Genomic DNA, 26,153 nt, shown 5'->3' with positions numbered 1-26,153 from the left:
TGAAAATAAGTGTCATGTAAATTTGAACAAAAAATGTGAATGACCAAGTAAATCAAATGAGCCTTCAAAGGCATGAAAATCAAGCCGTTGTCTCTGCTCTCAAACTCTGTGGGGTGTGTCCGCTGAATGCGCAAAACCAATGCCTGCTCAACCAAACGGATGCAACTTCATCTGGCATGATTGCGCTGCGAAAATGTCCACTTCAAGCATTCAAGCAAGTGCATTTTAAATCTGCCTTTAACCACCTGCCAAAAAAACGTAACTCAAATGACGGGTTTTCTGTCTCAACAAGACGCAGAAAAAATTGTTCTGCCTTTTATTTTCAGTAGGCTCGATTACTCCAATGGTCTAAGAATCAAATTAGCCAAATGTCAGAGGTCTGCTCAAAACTTTCAATTCACTGGGATCGGTTCAATGAAAACATGATTTACTGCCGCATTTGTGAATCTAGCCTTCATTTGCTTTTTTTCCCTTCTCCGCTTTCACTCTCTTTTGATTCTGACTCATCGCTGTCTTCCCTTTCGTCCACGGATTTTCATTGAGCAGCCAGCTTCTGTTTAGTCCCGTCCGGTGTTTGCATTTTGTCCTTGCTTAAGCGCCTCGCTGCGCATCAGCCTCAATGAGTCAGTACAAGTGCCTGCTCCAATTGTCTTTTTTTTTTTTGCAGGAAATACTACAAGAGTCAGATGTCTGCAGTGTGCCATTTTGCACACATATGAGATGGATCACAGGCTCCGATTTGCTTATTTAAACGATGCCCCCTTGCCAACCACGAATAGAAAAGTCTCACGCGTAGTTTGCATTTCTGTGATGACTTTTTTTTCTCCTTTTTTGAACGCGACGTGACGACGTCTCCAAGCAGATGCGAGTTCTCCCCAATGTCTTGACAGCGAGGAGTGAAAGTGGGTCAGATGTTTTTTTTTGTTTTTTTTTTTTTAAGCGAGAGTGCAAACCTCTGCCAAGAGCTTCCGTGGAGACGTCTGGTCTGTCTGACATGCTTCCTAGACAGGAGCCAGGCGAGTGAGTCCAGGAGACAGCATGGCGGGACGTAAACAATCTCTGTCAATATTTCTTCCAGTTCAAATGTACTAACCTGGATTAAAAAAAAAAGAAAAGAAAAATAAAACGCATTTGAACACAGTGACCTTGTGGAATTTAGTGTTGAATGGAGCGTTGCCAAATTTGACCGCCATGACCAAAACTCCCTGCGTCTTTCCAGGCATGGATTCTTGAGACTTTTCATGATGGAATTGCCTACCAAATTTCACGTTGCCACGTGAAACAGACCTCTAGGGCGAAATGGTCAAAAATGACATCAAGAATAGCTGCTTGAAACCAAAATGACAAGCTCCCTGTGTCTTTCCAGGCATGGATTCTTGAGACTTTTTTGTGGGTCCACTCATGATAGAATTGCCTACCAAATTTCATGTTGCTACATGAAACAGACTTCTCAGGCGAAATGGCCAAAAATGACTCTGGAATAGTTCAAACCAAAAACTCCAGGCATGAATTCTTGAGACTTTTTTTTTTTTTTTGTCAGTCATGATTTGTGGGCCTGCCAAATTTCATGTCGCTATGCGAAATAGGCTAAGGGGGCTAAGTTTTCCCCCAAATTCCTGATGGGGCTCGAAGGCAGTCTTTGCTATTTTCCATCCACTGTAACATGACTAGGTGAGGCGGGGTAAGCAGTGCATGAAAGAGGTCATAGACATAATACAAACACACACACACACATGTAGATATGGGGCCCAGTCCCAATTAGTTTGCTCTGATAACCGTGTCAGTGTATTACTACGCACCGTAAAGCCTTGAGGGTATTGAAGTCAAGCACTGTACAGTCTTACTCATGCATGTGAGGCCACAGTCACATCAGACCAATCGAGCGGAAATACTATCGAAGTCTTCTCTTGATACGTGTGCGACCCACACTTGAAAGAGACAATATTTCAGACTTTTTAGTCGAAATGCCCCACATTACGCAACGTACGAAACTTCAAGATCACCTGTGAGTGTGGTTTCTCATGAAGACTGCTTGGCCTGATTGCACTGCCGCCATTGGCTCGCTTTTCATGACTGTCATAATACATTATATATGTGTGTGTGTATAAAATTCCTCGTCTCACCCCCCCTCGGGTGGTGTCCGTCCCTCATTCAGCTCGGGTCCTCTACCAGAGGCCAGGAAGCTTGAGGGTTCTGCGCAGTATTCTTGCTGTTCCCAGCACTGCACATTTCTGGACTGAGATGTCCGATGTTGTTCCCGGGATCTGTTGCAACCACTCATCTAGTTTGGGGGTCACTGCCCCGAGTGCTCCGACCACCACAGGCACGACTGTCACCTTTACCTTCCAGGCTCTCTCCAGCTCCTCTCTGAGCCCTTGGTATTTCTCGAGTTTCTCGTGTTCCTTCTTTCTGATGTTTCCATCACTTGGGACCGCTACTTCCGCTACAACGGCTTTCCTCTGCCCTTTATCTATGATCACGATATCTGGTTGGTTCGCCATTACCATCTTGTCAGTCTGGATCTGGAAGTCCCACCGGATCTTCGCTCCGTCATTCTCCACCACCTTCGGAGGTGTTTCCCATTTTGACCTTGGGGTTTCCAGTCCATACTCTGCACAGATGTTTCGGTAGACTATGCCAGCCACCTGGTTATGGCGTTCCATGTAGGCTTTCCCTGCCAGTATCTTACACCCTGCAGTTATGTGTTGGATCGTCTCAGGTGCCTCTTTGCACAACCTACACCTTGGGTCTTGTCTGGTGTGGTATATCTGGGCCTCAATGGCTCTGGTGCTCAGGGCCTGCTCCTGAGCAGCCAGGATGAGTGCCTCTGTGCTGTCCTTCAGGCCAGCCCTCTCTAGCCACTGATAGGACTTCTTGAGATCGGCCACTTCAGTTATGGTCCGGTGGTACATCCTGTGTAGGGGCTTGTCCTCCCATGATGGTCCCTCTTCCAGCGCCTCATGTTCTGTTCCCCATTGTCTGAGACATTCTCTGAGTACGTCATCCGTTGGAGCCTTCTCCTTGATGTTTTCATGGAGCTTGGATGTTTCATCCTGGACAGTGGCTCTCACACTCACTAGTCCCCGGCCTCCTTCCTTTCGGCTTGCGTACAGTCTCAGGGTGTTGGATATGGGATGGAACCCTCCGTGCATGGTTAGGAGCTTTCGGGTCTTAATGTCCGTGGTCTGAATCTCTTCCTTTGGCCACCTTATTATTCCTGCAGGGTATCTGATCACTGGCAGGGCATAGCTGTTTATTGCCCGGGTCTTATTCTTGCCATTGAGCTGGCTTCTTAGGACTTGCCTCACTCGCTGGAGGTATTTGGCCGTAGCCGCTTTCCTTGTTGCCAGTTCGAGGTTGCCATTGGCTTGTGGTATACCGAGGTACTTGTAGCTGTCCTCAATGTCTGCTATTGTTCCTTCAGGGAGTGAGACCCCTTCAGTGCGGACTACCTTTCCTCTCTTAGTCACCATCCGACTACATTTCTCAAGCCCGAATGACATCCCGATGTCGCTGCTGTAGATCCTGGTTGTGTGGATCAGGGAGTCTATGTCCCTTTCGCTCTTAGCATACAGCTTTATGTCATCCATGTAGAGGAGGTGACTGATTGTAGCTCCATTTCTGAGGCGGTATCCATAGCCTGTCTTGGTGATTACTTGGCTTAAGGGGTTCAGTCCTATGCAGAACAGCAGTGGGGATAGTGCATCACCTTGGTATATGCCACATTTGATGGACACTTGGGTAAGTGGCTTGCCATTGGCTTCAAGTGTGGTTTTCCACATCCTCATCGAGTTCGCAACGAAGGCTCTTAGGGTCCTGTTCACCTTATACAACTCCAAGCATTCAGTGATCCATGTATGTGGCATCGAGTCATAGGCTTTCTTGTAATCAATCCAGGCTGTGCACAGGTTGGTACGTCGGGACCTGCAGTCTTGTGCGACTGTTCTGTCAACCAGGAGCTGATGTTTGGCTCCTCTGGTATCTCTACCATTGCCCTTCTGTGCTTCGCTCATGTATTGATCCATGTGTCCACTTATCTTAGCCGCAATGATGCCTGACATGAGCTTCCATGTTGTGGAGAGACAGGTTATTGGCCGATAGTTGGATGGGACTGCACCCTTTGAGGGATCCTTCATGATCAGGATCGTTCACCCTTCGGTTAGCCATCCTGGGTGAGTCCCATCCCTCAGCAGCTGGTTCATTTGTGCTGCTAGTCGCTCATGGAGTGCTGTGAGTTTCTTTAGCCAGTGGGTGTGGACCATGTCCGTGCCTGGTGCTGTCCAGTTTTTCATATCTGAGACTCTTTCCTGTATGTCTGCCACTGTTATGGTAACTGGGTTCTGTTCAGGGAGGTTGCTGTGCTCCTCTCTCAGGGTCACCAGCCATTGTGCACTGCTGTTATGTGCAACCTCCTTCTCCCATATGCCTTTCCAGTACCTTTCAGTGTCCAGTCTTGGTGGGTCAGCTCTGTTGTTAGGACCCTGCCACTGAGCGTACACTTTCGCAGGTTGTGTTGCGAACAGCCTGTTTATTCGTCTGGCCTCATTCTCTTTCGTGTATCGCTTTAGGCGGCTGGACAAGGCTTGGAGCCTTTGTTTGGCAGTTTCGAGTGCTTCAGGTATGGTCATCTGGATGTACCTCTCGGGTATCTGCCTTTTCATCACACCTCTCTGGGCCTCCGTCAATTGACTCACATCTTTCCGAGCCGCCTTGATTTTAGCCTCCAACCGTCTTTTCCATGGTGGGTAACATATCTCATGGCTTCCATGGTTGCTCTTATAGCCAAGCATCTCAAGGATCACTGATGCTGAAGCGTATATCAGCTCATTGGTTTCCGTGATCGTTACGGTAGGGATCGCCCTCAGTGCTGCATTCACACTTTCCATGAGACTTTCAGGTGGTACTTCACATAGCCGTTGTAATCGGTTTCTAGGTTGCCCAGCTTTCATTCTCGCCATGATCTTAGCTTTCAGGTCAGTTGCTGCCTCGCTCAGCATTTCATTCATTGGGGCTGGCCTCCCAATCTCATCATCTGCATTCATTGGGGCTTGCCTCCCAATCTCTGGTATGACCTCCTCCTCTGATCTGGCAGCCTGGGGCCCTTCACCATGGAACCTGCGTTGTACCTCATCAATCTCAAGTTGTGACAGCAGTTGCCGTTTGTGGATGTTGGAACACTGAGCTACTAGTTGTTTCGTGGTCAACCGTGACTGTGGGTTTCGAATTAACCATTTAGCCCACATTCTCTGCATGTAACCCCTCTGACTAGGGTTGCTTGAGTAGTAGCATTCCAACAGAGCCATGTTATCGCATCTCGCCCATCTCCGCTTTGTTCCAGTAGCCCATTTTTCATCAAGGTGCTCTGGTTCCACAGCACCTGACGCAGACCTTGTTTGGCCGGGCGACGTCTGAGCCGGCATGTCATTCATTTTATTGTCTCTCATCATTGTATGAGGTAGGCATTAGCGTGAAGGATCTTGCCCAAGGACCCACACTGGATGGTGTTATGTGCTCATTTTTTGCCCCAGGCGGGATTCGAACCACCGTCTCCCAAACCGATGCCTTACCAACTGAGCTATCCAGCCGCTATATATATATATATATATATATATATATATATACAGTATATATAAATAAAAGGATGGAAAATCATATCGTACCATATTAGATATAAGAACACAGACAGCGCATCAATGTCTTTGTTCCCCGTGCTAAAAATACACCCCGAGATAAATAAATAAGTATACAAAGAAAGAAAGAAATGGGGAAAAAAAAGACTCCTTGCATTGATTGCGCTGATGGGAAGAAGGACGGTGGTGACCCACTTTGTATCGCCTTTCCTCACTTGGGGAATGGCGAGCGGGAAGGAAAACGAGGCATAGGGAAGCTTATGATTCTCTCGACAACAGAATGTTGGACATTTTAAAAAAAACAAAACAATTCTGCGTACCTGAAATGATTGTCAGTATATAAACACACACACACACACACACACACACACACACACACACAATCACACACACATGCAAACATGCACGCGCACACACGCACATGCATTTGAGTCATGGCGGAGCCTTGTGACCTCATCCTCAGGCCTCCGTCCTGCACACCATCTGCACCGTTGGCTCTTTGCTTCCCAGCCCTGAGCACACACTGTTACACGCACACACACACACATGCACACACACACACACACACACACACACACATACGTGTATGTGCACATATGCAGAAATAAAATCTGTGAAATCTGCATGCACGGAGCAGCAAAAATCCACCCGACTGACTGATGTCAGGAGCCAAACAATGACACACATCCGAGTGGACACAGCTGGCGTGCACACGTGATGGATGGATGGAGAGTTAGATAGAGAGATAGACGGACAGACAGCTAGCTAGCTTGTTAGATAGCTAGGCAGACGGCTATATAGATAGACAGACGGACAGACAGACAGACAGCTAGGCTAGCTAGCTTAGCTAGCTAGCTAGATATAGATAGCATTTATTTTTCATTATTTTACTTTTGATTTGTACTGTTCTGTAATTGTTTTATATTATTTTTGGGAATGTAATCGTGTGGTATGAAAAAATTGCAACCACAATAATTGTTCCCTCTATTCCATTTTACATGCATATAAAATTAATAAGGAAAGGCCATTTGACAATTTTTATCTCAAAACAATGCATATACTGTACCTTTCAACAGCAAAAGGCGAGATAAACAGTGACTCAAGAGCCAATCTTCACAAGTTAAGAAGTCGTTCCGTTTTATTCAACAAATAATTATTTTCACACATCAACACAGATAGAAAATATAGCCCGCCCAAAAAAAAGGGCAGAAGAGATCAATAACGAAGATTAAGGACGTTGTTTTTTTAAAATTTTTTTTAACACTCATAAATGAGATTTACGATACTCAAAAGCACTAAAAAATGCAGCAATGGCTTGTTAAATAAGGTAAGGGTGAAGACCTGAAGAAAAACACACACGCTACACTAAATGAGGCGCTCTCGTGAGGATTTCGTAGGAAATGGTACAAAAAGTTAAGCACTGTATTCTGTTCGAACCGAACGATTTTGCAGCAAGGTGACTGTCGCACAAACCACGAAAAAAAACTCAACAAAATGCAAAATTTGAAAAATGAAATATTTTTTTCCATTAAAAAAATCTATTCTTTTATGTGGTATATTAACATATTTAGGTTGAAGTCTTATTAGTTTCTTAAAAATAATTTAACAGTAAAAAAAAATAAAAAAAACAACAACACCAACAACAAAACAAAAAGACTTTTCCCCAAAATCTGTTCGTTTTCCGCTATGTGCAATTTTTGTGCAAAATCCTACTAAAGAAAACCCCAGCGGGAACAGACTCATGCGTAACGCCGTACAATACACATTTGTACAAAATAGCTTCAGGGGATCGTTAATAAATGTTTTTGTGTCCGCTGTTTATGAAAATATCCCCAAAAAATAAAGCACTTGTTGACGGATGTTGGATGAAACAATTTGCACAAAGTACCGTATTTTCACGACTATAAGGCGCCATTAAAAGTCTAAAATTTTATCCAAAATGGACAGGACGCCTTATGATGCGGAGCGTCTTGTCTATGCGCTGAGTTCCAAAACCTGACTGACAGCCGACACGCTGTTTATATAGAGAAAAGGCGGAAGTGACTGTGGACAGGCATGCGGCAAAGAAGTCGGCCAATCAGTGAAGGGTGGGCGTGTATACATACATATATGGAGAGAAAGAGAGAGAAAAGGCAGACGTGAGTGACAGGCATGCGGGGAAGCAGTCCGCCAATGAGTGAAGGGTGGGCGTGTAAGTGGACGCTAAAGGCACGCTACAAGCAGGTACCAACACCTGTATAGAGTGTGGCTATGTGCATTGTTGCAAAACAACTTCGGTTTTGATTTCTAAGAACCCCCGAAAATAAATTCTACAAAGAGACACGCCTACGAAGCTCAGTTCAAACTTCAAGCCATCGGTTATGCTTTTGGCATGCGTGCCCATCTCACAGCAGCGGTGAAAAAACAAGTCAAGCAAATGAACTCTGAGCTTGCCGTTATTCCCGGAGGCTTGACTAAAGAACTCCAACCGCTGGACATCGGACTCAACCGGGCGTTCAAAGTAAAGTTGCGAGCGGCATGGGAACAATGAATGATCGATGGCAAACAACTTTACAAAGAGTGAGAGGCAGCGCCGGGCGAGTTACGCCACAATTTGCGAATGGATTGTGGCTGCTTGGACGAACGCGTCTGCTTGCACTGTTGTTCGAGTTTTTGGCAAAGCCGGCATCATTTCTGTGGAGCCACATGGCAATGAGAGTGACTGACAACGAGAGGGAACACGGCGTTTTTGATGGATTACCGGTACTTGCACAATTGTTCAATTCTGATACAGAGGATGAGGACTTTGATGGATTTCTGGGTGATGATTGATCGAAAAACGTGAGTACATTGTACGATGGCTAAATAAAATACAACGGAACTCCGTTTTGCTTCGTTGCCTTTTTAAAAACGTGTTTTTAGCTTGTATCTGTATGTCTTGGTATGCTACCGTATGCTACAAGCTAACGTGTTTTTAGCGTGCGCGCATGCATGCCGTATGTTTAAGCTGGCGTATGTTTTACCACTTTAAAATTGCGCCCAATAATACAGTGCGTTTTGTCTCTGTGTAAAATACAGAAATAGCACCCATTAATGAGACTGCGCCCAACCATATGGTGCGTCGAATGGTCGTGAAAATACGGTAAGCTAAAAAGTTAACTTTATACAACAATGTTGAAACGCAGAGAGTAGTTGAATAATCGTTATTTTCTACATAATGCATTACCATGATATACTGGAAAGGGATGAAATAATTTCGCTTTTGAATTGAAATTCACTTTTTGATTATAACTTTATTGTTCATTCATTTGGCTTTACATTGTGTTTATCGTTTAGTTTTTTTTAGCACCACTTTCTAATAAAAGCAGTAACAGTTCATGATGTTTTCATGGTATAACTACAATGATCAAGATTTGATGGACATATATATATATATATTTGGCCTCAAAATACATCCGATTTTTAGTGTGATACGTTTGTGTGCATGAAAGTCTGGAGAGATACTGAATGAAGTGGACTAATATGGATGAGTTCTGAGTAGTTTTGCCCTGATCGATGAAATGACAGAACTCCCCAGTCCAGTGACCTGAATTATGCTTGTCAAAATAAGTGTGGTGACTGCTGTTACGCTTACACTTGCAATTTAGTTCTGTGGTCTGGAGTTGAGGTTTCGGGTTCGGATTAGCGATTCAAGGTTGGGGGTGGGGGTAGGGGGGGTCATGGTGGTGTTAGATTATGATTATGCGTGTATGTTTCAATTCTAAGGATTAGGGTTTAGGGTTCAGGTTAGGATTTAGTGTTTAGTCGAGCATTGGGTTTAAGGTTACAATTTTAGTGGAGGGTTGAGGGTTTGGGTGTAAAATAAGACCTAGGTTTATGGTTTAGGAGAAGGGTTTTGGGGGTTTTGATTGGGCTTTGGGTTAGATCTAAAGAGTGTCAGGGTTTGGGTTATGGTAAAGGGTTTTGGAGTTCAGGGTTTAGCATTGGGTTTAGGTTAATATTTAGTCTCCCTCTTGGGATTATAAATGTTAGAGGTTAGGATTGAGTTAAGGTGTGGCATTTTGGAGTTTAGTGTTGTTAGGTTGTAAAGTTTAGGGCGAGAGCTGCATTTGGGTTTACAGTTAGGGATTTAGGGTGACAAGTTTAGTGGGTTAGGACTGGGATGGAGTTAGTAGAGTGAGGTTACTAGGTTAGCTTGAGTGTCAGGTTCAGGAGTTGGGGTTGAAGATGTTGGGGTTTGGATTGAAGAGTTTTGTTACGGTAGGTAGCAGTTACGGTGAAAGTTTTGAGGTTTAGGGTTTGGGGCTAGGGTTGAGGCTTGGATTGATCAATCTGGATTTAGTTGATATGGTTTGGGTCTTGGGTTAGCCTGATTTTAACTGGATTCAGATGATAGCATTCACACTTGGCCAAAGAATTTGGATGGTCAGAGCAATCTGACCAGAGAGTGAAGAGTAGTTGACTCAAACGTGAAGTGTGGTCACATAGCCAAGACCCTCTAACATAATTCTCAAAGACCAGCAGCCGAGGCAACAGAAGCTAGTTGGCTGCATCCAGTCAGCAAGGTGGTTGGTGTGAGGCCATAAAACCATTCCGGTGACGCCCGGATTGGGATTTGCATCTTTCGTCCTCTTCCTCGCACCCACATTAGCATGGTGAGATGGTGAGTGAGATGACTCCCCAGAAGGATTCAGGCTTGGAAGTTAAAGACCCACAAGAACAACTTGTTACGGGAGCAAACAAAAGCTGGCAGCCAACAAACAGCTACAGTCGTCTTTAGGAACGCTGGCGTTGCCTGCGGTTGTTTTGTTTTCCTTCGTCCTCTCAGAGGAAAACAGATTGAGCAAATCTGAGGCCTTTCGAAGTCCTATCTCCTCTTTCCGCTGCAGATGCTTTTCCCTCCCTGGCGGCGAACAGGCGGCAATTCTTGTTCTTCATTTTTTTTGTATCTCTTTTCTCGTCTTCTGACAGCTGACGGACGCTTTAGCGAAAGTGTTCCCATGGATTTGAATTGAAGATGCCATCCTGGATCGGCAGTCCTTTAAAAAAAATTGTCAAGACCCTGCACAATTTGACCCGGCTCCCCGCCCCCCAGTCCTCGAAATACGAGTCGTCCAATATAGCAGCGGTTCCCAATCAGCACTGCATTGGCCACTTGGTTCCAGGCTAAACTGAGAGTCTGCGCAAAAATCCTTTTTGAAGCCTCAGGTAGAAAGAACCTCTTGTCTCAGTCATGCGATTCATGAAAAAAGTCAATCCACAACCGATCCAAAATCCATCCAATACAAACGTCTTTGAAGAGCTTCTACGGAGAGACCAAATGATGAGACAGGGGGAAGATCCGACAATTTCCAAGGAAGGAAAGCGCCCATCCCACTGAGCCGCGAAAATTTGCGAATATTTGCGCAGGCGGCAAAAGTTCAATTCTCATCGGGGTTCGTTCAAGGTTGCAAATGGTCGTCAGACGTTCACCTGAACTTGTCGCAAGGGAACTTTGGTCCAAATTTCTTGCGACAAGAAAAACCATTGAAATCGGCGGCAAACATCTGACGCTCGTTTGCCGGATGGTTCGCGAACCTTTGCTCCCTTGAAGGAACCCTGACGGCCAAGCGCATTTTGCTTCCTTCGACGACAGTCGCAAATGTTTTCCGATCGGTGCGTTCGGGGCTTCAGAGACAATATCGGGAAAGGTTCATTCATAGAAGATCATCCTAACCCCTAACAATGGGTATTGTGATTTTCTTCAATGCCGGCAACAAAGGTACTGAGCGGACTGGACTCAAGGAAAACACTTTCAGTGTCATCGTGTCACGACCCCAAGGTGCGACTCGCTAAATGGCATTTCCAAATGTTGAATTTTGCTTGGATTTGTTTTGACGCTGATCTTTCAAAATATCGCTTGACGTGAAACCCTCCCGTGGCGCAACAAAGGTTCGGGACCAGCTGCACTATAGCATCCGCTCGTTCTGGAGTGCCTTGTAGTAGTGCTCCTGCTCAGCGTGGCTGCGAGCTGACACGGAGGGCCGGCGGGGCAGCGTGGACGAGCGGGACAGCATCTGGTCGTCCATCAGCAGGTCAGGGTGGGGCGGAGGGGGGAGCATGGCTGAGCACGACGGGTGGGGAGGCGGCGGCTGCGGCATGGAAGAGGCCGGCGGCGGAGGTGGGGGCAAGGGGGATGAGGAGCCTTGCGGGGACGCCTGAGGAGGTGGGTGAGACAGGAGAGACGTGTGAGGGGGTGGCGGCGGGAGATGGGGCGACGACAGCTGGGGCGGGGGCGGCAGAGGGGAGGAGGAGGTAGGGTGCGGCGGGAGCTCCGGAATCTCGCCGCCCTGCGACTCCTTTTTCACTGGGAGCGTCCGGTAGTCCCGGTACAGCGGGGCGCCGTCCTGCCCTCGCAGCACACCGCGGTGCTTCTCCAATGCCGCCGCGTCGCCTGCCATCATGTTGCCGCCGATGGTGTTCCTCCACTCCCACGGCTTCCCGTTGGACGCCGTCACCCGCACCACCGGGTGGTGGGGGGCGTGGGCGTCGATGGTGACGATGCTGCCGCTGCCAGCGATGCTGCCCGGGTTGCTGCCCATGCAGCTGTCCCGGTCGGAGGCGATGCGGTAGTAGGGCGACTCGGAGCAGTTGGAGCCGCCGCCGGAGGAGGAGCCGCCACCCTCCGCGGAGGAGCCGCCGTGGCTTAGTTGCTTGGACATTGCCATCACCTGCAAGGGGCGAGTAAATGTCAGGAAGGAGGACACGAGTCTATCCGTTGGTTTTCGAGTCATCTGGAGTCTATCCCAGAAGGATTTGAATGGGTCGGGTACACCTCGGACTTGTCAGCAGCCATTGGCAGGACACTTCACATGACAATTTATACACACAAACACACTGTGAAAAAACAACACCTCTGAGAAAAGTTTGAACCAAGAATCAAACCATTTGGGCGACAGGCAGACCACGCCCTGGGCTGGTAGGCAATCACAGGCTACGTAGAGCACGTAGCCCCACGGACCAGTTTAATCCATCCATTTTACGATCCGCTTATCCTCGACAAGGGTCGGAGGGGGGAGGGGGGGGGCTGGAGCCTATCCCAGCTGTCTTTGGGCAGTAGGCAGGGGACACCCTGAACCGGTTGCCAGCCAATCGCAGGGCAAACAGACGAACAACCATCCGCGCTAACACTCACACCTCCGGACAATTTGGGGTGTTCAGTCAGCCTGCCATGCATGTTTTTGGAATGTGGGAGGAAACCGGAGTACCTGGAGAAAACCCACGCAGGCACGGGGAGAACATGCAAACTCCACACAGGAAGGTCGGTGCTGGAATCGAACCCGGTATCTCAGCACTGCGAAGTTGACGCGCTAACCACTCGACGACCGTGCCGCGACCAGTTTAATGTCAGACAATATTTTCATGGACCTGTCTTTTAGGTGTGACGGATAAATACAACAAAATAATATGATATGACCTGCATGAAAATTGTGGTATTTTCGAAACATAATATTAAACACAAATCACGACGTCCTATCCGGCCGCATCACTCTCTGGTCACTATGGTAACGTTTAAACCTGCCTTCAAAATAAGATACAAAGTGCATGAAAAATATGACTCACCATCGCTGCATATTATGCAGAGTGAGATTGGTGCGTGGGAATCTCCCATTGAGATCCGTATTTTAAGTAGGAAATACTGATTCTGTACTGTCGATGAAATGTCGCCTTCTTTTTCTTGAAAGTCGTCAGCTCCTCTTTTGTCTCCTGGCTGGGCCTTTTCCCCTTCTCAAAGACGTTTGTTTTTTTATACTCATTTTGCTAGCTCCCGGGTTTCTTTTTAGCGCCTATCACGTGACCGAGAAGCGCGGTCAAGAGTGTCGTACCGTAGACTGATGTAACAGAAAATCCAATCGAATAAAATTAAACGGATGTAATCTACGTTATTTATTCTTTTTGCGCGGCCCGGTACCAAATGACCCACGGACCGGTACCGGTCCGCGGCCCGGGGGTTGCGGAAACCTGACGTAGAGACAACTAGTCATTCACATTCACACCTATGGCCACTTTAGAGTCAGGATATCTGGGGAAAACCCACATGAAGAACCGCTGACGGGATTTAGATTTCGCAGCTCACCTGAGTGACTCTCGGTTGAGCGGGTGGCTGAGCAGGTTGCGCGTTGGGCACCCTGGGCGTGGACACGGCGATGGGTCCCATGCCGTGCTCCTTCGCCGCGCTCCTCTCCGCCTCGGTGAGTGAAAGCCACTTGGCGCGGGTCTTGGCGCTCTTGGGGGAGACGGGCGGCGGACGCGCGGCCTCCTCTGGGATGTGGACCAGCGGAGGAGACACAACCATCCGGCCCCCAGTGGGCGTCGCCATGCCTTTATTGGCCTGCACTTTGGGGTAGAGAGAGGACGGCACCCCCTTGTCGCCCGCCTCATCGGCCGCATCCGCCACTTCCGTCCCTTCCTCGCTCTCGTTCTCATCCCGGGAACTTTGACTCCTGAGCTCCAGAGAGCGCTGCTTCCACTCTGACACGAGCTGCCGGGATCTTTCTGGGTCCAGGGGCACGTGGAAGGTCATGTGGCGCTGCGAGATGGGCGGCTCATCGGAGGGCGAGATGGGGCTGTTGCCGTTGGCCACCCGGGGCAGGGTGTTGCTGAACGTCACCATCGTCTCCTTGCCCATGGGCCCGCGGGTGGCCAGGAGCTCCACGTCGGCACTGGCTCGCTTCAGGGAGGCCAGGGAGGCTTTCTCCCGCCTCACCTTGCTGCGGGCTCCCGAAGCCATGGCCACGGCCAGCTCCTCACGGCTCTCCGACACCCGCGGCGTCTTCCTGTAGAGGGAGTCGTGACTGTGCTGACTCAGCACCCTCAGGGTGTCCTTATGTGGCGTCGTCAACGATTTGGGCTGAGGCGACGCGTCTTCTGCCGACGCTTTGAAGTTTGCCACTGCGTACACGCCCTGCGGGGAGGGGGGGGGGGGATGGCAATGACATCAGGAGCGAGATCCAATACAGTATGTCCTCCTTATGGGCTTTATATTTAACACACAGGAGTGATTGTGTTATTGGGCTATGGGGCAGCGTTCCTTGAGCCCCGTGAAATCTGCCTAGCAACATGAAACTAAACACTTCTGTTGTTGGCATTTTTTTGAATTACTACTTAAGATTTTGTGCATTTTTTTTTCACAGAGAGTTGTAATTTTCATTTTTCTCATCCAGTATTAAAACTGATTTTATTTACATATTCCTCTTATTGGTCCTGATTAGTATTGATCCTGATTTAAAAATATATAATAATTATTTTTTTCTAATAAATGATTTGTTGATTTATATATATATATATATATATACACCGTATTTTCACGACTATAAGGCGCCATTAAAAGTCTAAAATTTTCTCCAAAATGGACAGGACGCCTTATGATGCGAAGCGTCTTGTCTATGCGCTGAGTTCCAAAACCTGACTGACAGCCGACACGCTGTTTATATAGAGAAAAGGCGGAAGTGACTGTGGACAGGCATGCGGCAAAGAAGTCGGCCAATCAGTGAAGGGTGGGCGTGTATATATACATATATGGAGAGAAAGAGAGCGAAAAGGCAGACGTGAGTGACAGGCATGCGGGGAAGCAGTCCACCAATGAGTGAAGGGTGGCGTGTAAGTGGACGCTAAAGGCATGCTACAAGCAGGTACCAACACCTGTATAGAGTGTGGCTATGTGCATTGTTGCAAAACAACTTCGGTTTTGGTTTCTAAGAACCCCCGAAAATAAATTCTACAAAGGGACACGCCTACGAAGCTCAGTTCAAACTTCAAGCCATCGGTTATGCTTTTGGCATGCGTGCCCATCTCACAGCAGCGGTGAAAAACCAAGTCAAGCAAATGAACTCTGAGCTTGCCGTTATTCCCGGAGGCTTGACTAAAGAACTCCAACCGCTGGACATCGGCATCAACCGGGCGTTCAAAGTAAAGTTGCGAACGGCATGGGAACAATGAATGATCGATGGCAAACACAACTTTACAAAGAGTGAGAGGCGGCGCCGGGCGAGTTACGCCACAATTTGCGAATGGATTGTGGCTGCTTGGACGAACGCGTCTGCTTGCACTGTTGTTCGAGTTTTTGGCAAAGCCGGCATCATTTCTGTGGAGCCACATGGCAATGAGAGTGACTGACAACGAGAGGGAACACGGCGTTTTTGATGGATTACCGGTACTTGCACAATTGTTCAATTCTGATACAGAGGATGAGGACTTTGATGGATTTCTGGGTGATGATTGATCGAAAAACGTGAGTACATTGTACGATGGCTAAATAAAATACAACGGAACTCCGTTTTGCTTCGTTGCCTTTTTAAAAACGTGTTTTTAGCTTGTATCTGTATGTCTTGGTATGCTACCGTATGCTACAAGCTAACGTGTTTTTAGCGTGCGCGCATGCATGCCGTATGTTTAAGCTGGCGTATGTTTTACCACTTTAAAATTGCGCCCAATAATACAGTGCGTTTTGTCTATGTGTAAAATACAGAAATAGCACCCATTAATGAGACTGCGCCCAACCATACGGTGCGTCGAATGGTCGTGAAAATACGGTATACATATATATATATATATATATATAGTACGTACACTTTTTTTCACAGAATAGAAAAATACAAAGCATCTATCGATCCATTATCTTAACCTCTAATTCTGACGAGGGTTGTAGGCATGGTGGAATCTGTCCCAGCCATCTTCGGGCAGTTGGCGGGGGACACCCTGAACTGGTTGCCAGCCAATCGCAGGGCACAAATTGACAAACAACCATCCGCGCTCACACTCACGCCAAGGGCCAATTTCAAGTGTTCTAATATGGACCAAATGGGACTTTTGTAAAATTAAAATTAGAAAAAAAAGAAGCACTAAAGAAGAAAAAAAACACTGTACAGTCAGGAGTATTAGTTGGCTGTGAAATTTTTTTCACTTTTTTCGAGAAATTTTATAGACGTTTTGAAATACTTTTTTTTTATGTCTTGAGAAAAGAAGAGATAAAACAAATTAAGAGGAAGTAAAAAGTTCCCCTGCCTCACAACGTGAAGGACAAGAGGGAAAATCCGCAGCGACTCCTTTTTTTCTTCTCCTCCTTCTCTTTCTCCTCCCTAAACTCGAGTGTGAAATTGCTGCGGCGAATTCTTATCCGATTACCGCTTCTCTCTCTGTCGCTCTCGCAATAAGGAAGGCTAAATATAGCTTGCCGGGAGAGAAAAAAGAAAGAGGAGGTGACGAATAAAAGAGTTTGTGTTGGCGCGCACAATAGGACAAAATGCAAGTAAAAGCGCTTCATTGGAAGAGATGTCGTCCTTCGACTCCTGCCAAATGCCAGCTCGCCGTTCACCCTCAATATCTTGATGACGTGCAATGCAAGCTGCATGTCCCAACTAGAAATGGAGACAACTGCAATGTAAGTTTTCATTTTTTCATGATTGTTATTATTTTTGCTGCAGGTCTCGTATTGGCAAAAACGGCACGAGCAATTTTTTTAAAACAAATAATAGATCATGAATGCAACTTCTGTAGAAAGTGCATATGAATGCTGAAGGGCCGAGAAAGTTTCAGAAAATCGACAAATGTGATTTTTAATTTTTTGGGGTGGAAAAAAAAACTTGGGATACATGTAGGCATTGGAGAAAAAAAAACCCCAATTGGTGATCAATTTGGAAATCTTCAGAAAGTTGCAGATAGGTCAGTTTAGTTAGACAGACAGAAAAATTTGCAACCAGCCGAGGATGCGAGCAGGCCATTCGACAAGAGGCAGGGCTGCGCCGCTGTGGGAGTGGTGACAGGCATCTTTCATCATGGCCAATTAGAGTGGAAAACTGTAAATAGAGCCTATTGTGTCAAAGTGGATGTCACGCGAGGTTGCGTGCGCAAACGATTTCCGCACCGACTGACCAGGTAGACGCCGATGGCGGCTCCGATCAGGTAGCCCACGTATACGTCGATGGGGTGGCTTCGGTGCTGGGTGATCTGCGTGAGGCCGGCAAGGCCCCCCGCCATGCAGAAGGTGAACACCAACAGCGGCTTGAGCAACTTTGTGGTGGCACCGATGCTGGCGTTGAAGTACATCTGAGGGCACAATAGATGCGAGTAATTACTTCAGCGACATCAACAAAAGGCCAACCAAGAATGAAGTCAACCTGTTGTGTACTGCGTTGCAAAAATGTTTGTGTTGCAGAGAAGTCAAAATGCAATCCAAAATATGTCCAAAGATTTCGCTTTGAAGTTGAAAAATATCCAATCAAGTGTTTGCCGTTGCGACAACACTTTGGGAATCCACACTGGAACGCAAATGGTTTCCTGACAGGAAAAACGCAGACTTTGCACAAAGTGAAGATGCCTTGTCAGCACTTTTTGCAACGCAGCAGTCACAACAAAACCCTCCAGAATGATTATTTGTGTTTCGCCGCCCAGTTTGATCAAAATATCAGCAACGCCTTACCAAATAAAAACACGCTCAATAGAAGTAGAAGGAAATTCTTTAAAAAAGGATGCTTACAGAAATGTAGACAGCGGCAAAGCCGGAAAGTGTTGCATGCTGGGATGGGAATGTTTTCCTGCAAAGAGCAAAACAAAAAGAAAAAAAAAAGAAAGAAAAAACAGGTTTGTACAACACAAGTCAAACATGTCATTGGGATTGTTGAATGCAGCGTAATAAGGGCGCTGCACATTTTCAGCAGGATCGGATTAGCCCGCTATCGGCTGCATTAGCAATAATCTCCATTGTTGTGTTGGAGCGTTGCGCAGGAAGCAGTCAAGGGAATCCGTTGTTGAAAATACACGTTTGGTTTTCCGTCTTCCGACCGTGACAAAATGAGTCAGGTGACAGGATAACGTTATTGCAAGAATATGGAGGTGTCATTTTGATTTTGTTGTGAAATATATATATTTTTTAATATGTAGGCGATTTGAAAACATGGAGCTATATGCACAGTATAATATTACAAATCTGAGTTGATTTTTGTGGGGGGGGGGGGTGACACACAAAAAGAGTTCTTGCACTAAATGGTGGTTTGCTGTTCAACAGTTTTGTGCTGCCCTTGAATGATCATTTTTATGCACAAACTCACACCAAACTGCTGTTTTGTACTTTTTCAAACCCTTTGTTGTTGAAAGCTGGATCTTTTATACATGCATTGAGAAATATCTTCAAAAAAAAACAAAAAAACAAAAAAGGAATTATGATGTTATTTGTGTACGTCTGCACATATTTGGACCGTATTTAAAATGGCGATTTTTGTCGTCCAGCCGGTAAGGAAGTGCGTGGCCCTCGTGATTGTCGTCCTACCTTGCCGACATGATGGCGTACTGGTCTTTGCCCGTGCAGATGTCCTGCGTGACGTAGGCGTTGTTGTCGCAGGCCACGCCCGGCGCCGTGTAATTGGGCTGGCAGACGGTGAGGAAGAAGGGGGCGTGGTAGCCGGTGGCCAGCTGGATGACATCTGTCACCAGCGCCGTTGCTAGGAGACCAAACACGTGAACACCTGAACGGTACAAAGGAGGAGAGAGGCGGGCGTCAAGGTCAGCTCTAACTTCCAAAGGGTTTTAAGTTAAACCGACAAAGTGCCTTGTGTGGTTTCGCCACCTGAACGCACAAACAAAAGCAAACAAGTGGAGCGATTCAATTTGCACTCCAAAAGCGTCAAAGTGGGCCTCCAGATATTTACCATCGCATCACGCCTCTTTAGCACTTGGTCAGCCTTCATTTAACACGTCTAATTAGTTCATTAACCGACTCCCCCCAAAACAGGTTAAGGGAGCATCCTCGGCTGGTTTGTAAAGAAGTTCGACTGTACACAGCATATCATCGCTGTCCTGTGAAAAACAGGTCTGTCCATTTATTTTTTTTTTTAATGTTTACGTTTAATGGGGTGTCCACATTCCGGACAAACCAAAGAAATGTGTCAGGTGGTGGCTTACTGACCCACAAAGCGCACGGTCCTGCGCAGGAAGGAGTTGAAGCTGCACCCGCCGGCATTGATGCTGCTCTCTGTCTTCGGGCAGGTCTTGAGTTTGGACTGCATGCAGTACATGAGGCCCTCCCCCATCATGATCTGTGGACAAAAGCCAGGGAGTGAAAAAAAAAACAGAAAAAAAACCTAGGGCTGATGGAGAACATAGACTAAAACACTATTGATGTTGCTGATCGCTTCCAATCAAGGTGACAGATGACTTTGCTGCTTCTTTCCATGCTGCTGGTGGATAAACAGTGTGTGCGTGTGCGTGTGTGTGTGTGTGTGTGTGTGTGTGTGTGTGTTAGCATTGCCTGAGGAGGCCTGCGGTGTGTGCCAAAGTGCAACAAGGGTGTATTCGGCAATGCTGTCCAGTGATTGTGTAATTCTCGTAGAGGAGATTGAATCGTTGTCTCTGCGCACATTCGTGATCATCACCGGTTGTATTGTTGATGTCCCGCTTCTCATTCCACTTTCGAACAGGCATGCTAGCATAGGGCAAAAAGTCATGCCAAACTGGAGTGAGAACAAACGTACGGGTATTGAGCAGGCCAATGCAGAAAATCGCGAAAACCCCCCAAAAACTGAAAAATATGACATCCGATCACCGAGCTGATCAGAAGATGGACCAGTCAACTTGTTGATGTCCTGTAGAGTCAGATTCCACTATATGCGGGTGTTTAGGCCCAGCCTGGCCAACGATTAGCCAGAATTTGCGTAGAAGTTACGCGCTAAGCTAACTTTACCTTCATGATAGGGTAAAACTATCCTCCTGATTTTCATTCTTCGAAAACTGTATTTTTGCTTGTACTTTGCTACTACTCTTACCGACGCGGCGGGTCCAGCGAAAGCCAGGCTGAGCAGCATGAGCAGTGGGATGAGCTCATCGCCCGTCTCCACGTAGGGCATGGAGAGGTCGCGGTCGTAGCAGCGGAAGCCCACCACGGCGGGAGACAAGACGTCCGTCAGCTCCAAGAAGTACAGCGACACCAAGGACGACAGCACGATGGGGAGCTGCGCCGCACAAGCAAAGGGATACGCTTGAATTGTTTCGCCACGACGACATTAAAACAAAAACCCCAAAAATTGACGTTACCTCCACAAAGTAAAAACATGGCAGCAGGGTCATGCTGTCTTTGGGGGGTTTCTTCTTGGTTCTGTTTTTGGGGGACGTCATCTTGGGGTGGGACCACTCGCAGGCTGGTTTGGACATGACATGTCGGGAAGTGTTAGTCGTGCATGGAAAGCGTTTGTTTCGCGTTGCTGTTTTTTGAACGATAGAAACACACACGTCGACTGAACAGACAGAAACAGGGGAACAAAGAAATGCAAGCAAACGTAGACTAATATCTCCTTTTTCGTCTTTCCTGATGCTCCCTTTCCCAATGTCTCTTTCGCAACGATCCCTTTCTTCATGTCTCCTTTCCTACAAAGCTTTCCTTATTGTGCCTTCTCGGAGTTGCCTTTCCCAATGTCTCCTTGCCTACAATCTCTTCGCTTATTATCCTTTCCTGAATATCTGATTCCTTCAGATGCCTCATGTCACCTTCCCCTTTGATCCCTTTTCCGAATGTCAACATCTCCAAAATGTCTTTCCTAATGTTTCCTTCCCAACGGTCACTTTCCGAAAGTCTTCTTCCCTTACAGAGCCTTCCTTGATGCCCCCTTCTCCGAGTTGCCTTTCCTAGCGTCTCCTTCCCAAAATTTCGTTCCTATTGTTTTCTTGCTTATCCCTTATCCCTTTCCTTATGCCTAATTCCTTAAGATGCCTGATATCACATTGGCTTTAATCCTTTTCATAAAGTTTCCTTCCCTAAGATCTCTTTCCTAATGTCTCCTTACTTGGGTATGGTGAGTGTGTCTCATTCCTTAAGATGCCTGATATCACCTTGGCTTCGATCCCATCTCCTAACGTCTCCTTCCCTTCGATCTCCGAATGTCCTTTTCCCTTTGGTGCCTTTCCTAGTGTCTCTGGTCCGACGATCTCCTTCTTCATGTCTCCTTCCCTATAGGAGATTTCCGAATGTCTGCTCCCCTAGGATCTGGTTTCTAATGTCTCTTTCCTTACTATCCTTTTCCTAATGTCTCTTTCCTATGTGGCCCTATCGCTTTTTCCTTTCCGACGCTCCCCTTTCCTCGTGTTTCCTTGCCTACGATCTCTTTCGCAATGTCTTTCTCGACAATCTGTGTTTTTAATGTCTCCTTAGCTGCGATCCCTTCTCTGTCTCTTTCCTCATGCTTCTTTTCCTAATGTCTCCTTCCCATTGATCCCTCGACAGCCTTTCCTTCCCAAAGATGTCATTCAAATATCTCCTTCCCCGCCCTTCCCGAAGCTCCCTTTCCTAACATCTCTTCCCTTATGAGCCCTTTCCTAATGTCTCCTTGACCATGATCCTTTCCCCTCATTTCTACATAAATACGGTGTTCTTGCATTCCAGATTAACAATTAAAAAAAAAAAAAACATTATGTGTCATTCCCTCTGATTGCCTATGCCAAGTATTTTATTCCCCCCCCCCTTTCGTGGTACTTGATAAAAAAACAAAACCCTGTAGATCTCCATTCTTCTCTCCTCTTTCCTTCCCCGCGTCCGCTGAGCAACACATCAGCTCGAAGAGGACGTCGGGATGGATGGATGGTCTCCAGTGTGGCGGAAAAGCTGCTTAGTAGGAGCCGAGCCCCCTCCCCAGCGTCATCTCAGTGACCTGCTCTACTCACACACACACACTTAAACCTGCCCCCTCCTTTAAATCACATCACACACACACACACACGCGCTCCTGTCACACAATGTGCCTTTCTCGCAGAAGAGGGGTGGCTTGTTTATCTCCCAAAAAAACGGCATTTGTTTCTCTGAAGCACTTTGCGTGAATGTGACAGCAAAATGTCGGCCGGCCACATCCGACGAGAGTTCAACCTTGTGTGTGTGCGTGCGCGTGTGTGGTGGACAAAATCACAGTACATCAGCATACCAGACAGTCCGAAGGACCACCAACATGAGTGGGGGTGGGTTTATTTTCCAGACTGACATGGGAAGAATAGCATAAAAAAGAAATGCTGAATATCACACTGGCATGGAAACAGGAGCCCAGAACAGTGCCATGAAACCTTTACAAAAGTGACCGTTTAAACGGAAACCTTTAAACAAAAGAATGAAGCCAATTGATCGACCAATCTGATTGTGTTGGTCCACTCACAAAAAAATACAGTCAAAGAGTAAAGATGCTCAACATGAGTCTGCCTTAGAGTTCTTTTACTCTTTTCTACAGTATATAATACAGAACACTTGACCCTCTGTAGGGTTGGCTCAGGCTGCAGGAAAGTTGAAGAGGAGCTTCGAAAAGGGACTTCAACTCTGCAATCAAGTTTTCTTGGTTTCTCAGGGCAAACATGTTCATGGGTCACTTTGACCCGCTGCCTGTTCAATCATCAAGCACTTCACAGATTGCCCATTGCATTTGATGTCAGGTTTAATTCTTGTGGGATGTTCATTTCTTCGGCACAGGCCAATATGACCCGCTCTGTGTTTAATCATCCGCAAATATAATTGAAAAAGATGCTAATTAAAATTCCTATCTGTCAAGGACTTAAATTAGCAATTAACGTCAGGTTTTACCCTCTTGTTGTGTCCGTTTCGTAGCCTTCATCAGAAATGTTCACGTTGACCCACCTCATGTTTAATTCTCAAAATAAATTCCAAAAAACACATTTGAAAGAAAGAACAGTTTTAAATTGTCTCATTATCATTTAACAGGAAGTCAATGCTTACCTCATGTCCATTCCGTACATAAGTAATGTTCACGGGTCAATGTGACCCACTGTTTAATCAGCAGCAATCATTGTAAATAATCTCAATGCAAATTATGTTCTCATTCTGAATCCATCAGAATATTTTTTTTGTCTGATTTTACAACTTTAAAAGGGTCATTTTGACCCGTCCGGAAACATAGTGTTTTAAAATGACGTGTATTGTTCAAATAACAATGATTTGAGCATCACTGAAGGGCAGCTAATGAAAGGCATCACGCAAGTTGCCAGTGAGATCATCAATTATGGAATGTACACACACCCGAGCACATGCAGGCACGAACGCACGCACGCACACACACACACACACACACACACACACAGACACACACACACACACACACACACACACACACACACACACACACACACACACACACACACACACACACGCACAGTGCCGCTCACCTCTATCCCGGGGGCTCCGTGAATTCACCGAGTCCCGTCGCCCCCTTCGCCCCCGGCGTGCTCTGGCGTGCTGCTCCAGTTTTGCGGCTCTATGCCCGTCCGTCCCTTTAATCCAGATCCATGTCCTCTACAAAAAACCCAAATCCCAGTCGAGGTGGATGCCGAATGTTGGCTGGGATGCGAGAATGGCGTCAAAGGATGCAGATGGCGGAAAAAGTGCCCAAAATGTGGTCCGATTGTGGAGTAAAATCTTCACGTGCTTCCACCGTGGTGTTGCTGGTGCAGGCTAAGGGGTGGGGAGTGAGGGGGTGGGGAGTGGTGGGGGTCCGGATCATCCACTTCTTCTCCTATTATCATCCAGCGGTATTCACGATATTCCTGAGAATTCCAAATCACGGGGGTGTAAAAAAAATAATAATTCAAGGAGGAATCTTCCACTGAGCTTTTTTTTTTCCAGGCAAGCGCCCCGGTGTTCGGTTTATTCGGGTACGCAGTCACAAAGGCAAGCACAAGAAGGGGGGTGGGCGGGTAGGTGAGGGTCCAAGGGGGAGGAGAGAGTGGTGCACCGATGGTGGGGGGAGGAGACAGTCTGCTCCACACTTCTACTTCTTCTTCCATGAGACAAAAAAAGGGGGGGGGGATCAGTGGAGTGTGCACAAGCATGGGATGAAGAGGAGGAGGAAGACAAGCTCTCGTCAATGAAGAAGCAATGCAAGTGCATGTGTGTGTGTGCGTGCGCACGTCTTTGTCCACACCTGGAGGGCGTGTCCACGATCACCACAGTGGAACACGTGGGACCCCTTTCTGCAAGAGTCACCAGGAATGTGACGTTAAGGCCAAGTGTGTGCTTTGTTTTCTTCCAAATTAAATTAAAAAAGAGTTTCTGAGCGAGAGAGAGACAGAAACGGTGAACTATAGATTCTGGATGGATGGATGGAAGGATGAAAGTGGGAAACCTAAGCGCAAGTATGTCGGGGAATACTGTGGACGTTTTTCCAAGTCTTAGCACAATTATGAGCTGAACTTGAAAAGTTCTTTTGGGCTGACGGTAAACAATACAGAGGAGTTAGAAACATCACTTTACCAGTTGACATCACAGTCATGATCAAGAGGGACTCTTAAAAAGGTTCGAGACACCCACTTGAAATTCAGACGTAAATAAACCCCACCCACAAATACAACAAAACCTTTTTGCCTCTGAACATTTTGGGCCACCGTACTTCATGATGACCATTGACGATGCTAAAGAATGATTCGCATCACTCTTTGTGTTTGCATCGGAGTCCACAACCGCTGTGACCAAGTGGGACTCTTAACTGGGTGCTACACCACTGGGAAATGTTCAGCAACAGAATCGCTTTGTATTTCCTGGTTCTGTTGCGAGGCAGAATTTATTAGCCAGTGTAGGTCATGCATTTGTGTGCCCCCCTCCCACCCTCCAAAACCCCCATTTAGGCCACCATACTAAGACTGCCAAACTACTGCAATGACCAACAGGGACTCTTAAATGGGTTGTGATGGGGACGAAGTTGCTTCTTTTCCATCTTACGTCACTTGTTGCTAGGCAGACTTCTCTGGCCAATAGCAAAATTCTGCTTATGTCACATATTTCACTTGTTGCTAGGCAGTTTTGTGGGGTCAAGTGTTAAGTCATGACTGCCCAAGTGGCCAATAACAAAATGAACTTATGTCAACACAGCCGAAGGAAATGAAAGCAAAACATTACGATGAAGGCTTATGAGATACATTTGCTCTGTATTAAACATAAAACACAAACTCAGCACTGACTACCGATTCTTGTCATATTAAAAAAAAACAAAACAAACATGCTTCTGAAAATAGTGGCTCGCCTGTGAATCAGTGTTACAACTGGAGTGTGTGTGACACCCACACCCACACACCCACAAACATGGAATGCTAATATGTGTACATTCCCAAATGCTTCAAGGCCTCCCCTCCAAAAAAAAAACCTAACACCCCCACACTATGAATGGGGGGGGGGGACATTTATCCTGCTTGCGGTTGCCAAGGAAATTCTCTATTCTCTATGAAGGGGGAAGGAAGGGAATGTCTGGGCTCATACACACCCTTGCAGCCCCCCCCCCCCCCCCGCCCCACACACACCCACCCACCACATCCAATAAGAGGCTATGCTTGGTCACAGCTGGTCCGAGCTAATCAACTCATCACTCCTGTTTACCTTCACCGACTGAGCACAATAGAGGCCAACATATGAGAGGTGGTGGTGGTCCCAAATGCCAATCATAAGTAAAGGCAGACTTTTGCTATTGGATGTCATGAGACAGACGGTGTACCTAATGAAGTGTCTGGATCTCAGAGCTGCCATCTTTTTTCATTAGGCCT

General features: G+C 46.7%; 1 protein-coding gene across 1 annotated transcript; it reads right to left on the bottom strand.

Annotated features, from left to right (window-relative positions):
• Window positions 1-6,742: 6,742 nt before the first annotated feature.
• On the bottom strand, window positions 6,743-24,162 carry plppr3a (phospholipid phosphatase related 3a). The gene is made up of 9 exons (XM_086128035.1): window positions 23,790-24,162; window positions 20,673-20,776; window positions 20,405-20,590; window positions 19,549-19,678; window positions 18,913-19,108; window positions 18,124-18,181; window positions 17,520-17,693; window positions 13,726-14,553; window positions 6,743-12,319 (listed from the first exon to the last, which is right to left on the bottom strand). The coding sequence occupies exons 2-9, from the start codon at window positions 20,751-20,753 to the stop codon at window positions 11,558-11,560; spliced, it is 2,415 nt and encodes an 804-aa protein (XP_085984161.1). The 5' UTR covers window positions 20,754-20,776; window positions 23,790-24,162; the 3' UTR covers window positions 6,743-11,557.
• Between the last annotated feature and the right edge of the window lie 1,991 nt (window positions 24,163-26,153).

The sequence above is a fragment of the Hippocampus guttulatus genome, chromosome 13 (assembly GCF_054856545.1).
Source record: "Hippocampus guttulatus isolate MCC_2025c chromosome 13, RoL_Hgut_1.0, whole genome shotgun sequence".
In the NCBI taxonomy this organism is placed as follows: domain Eukaryota; kingdom Metazoa; phylum Chordata; class Actinopteri; order Syngnathiformes; family Syngnathidae; genus Hippocampus; species Hippocampus guttulatus.
Note: the sequence above shows the minus strand (reverse complement) of the source record. Positions and strands in the feature narration are given on the sequence as shown.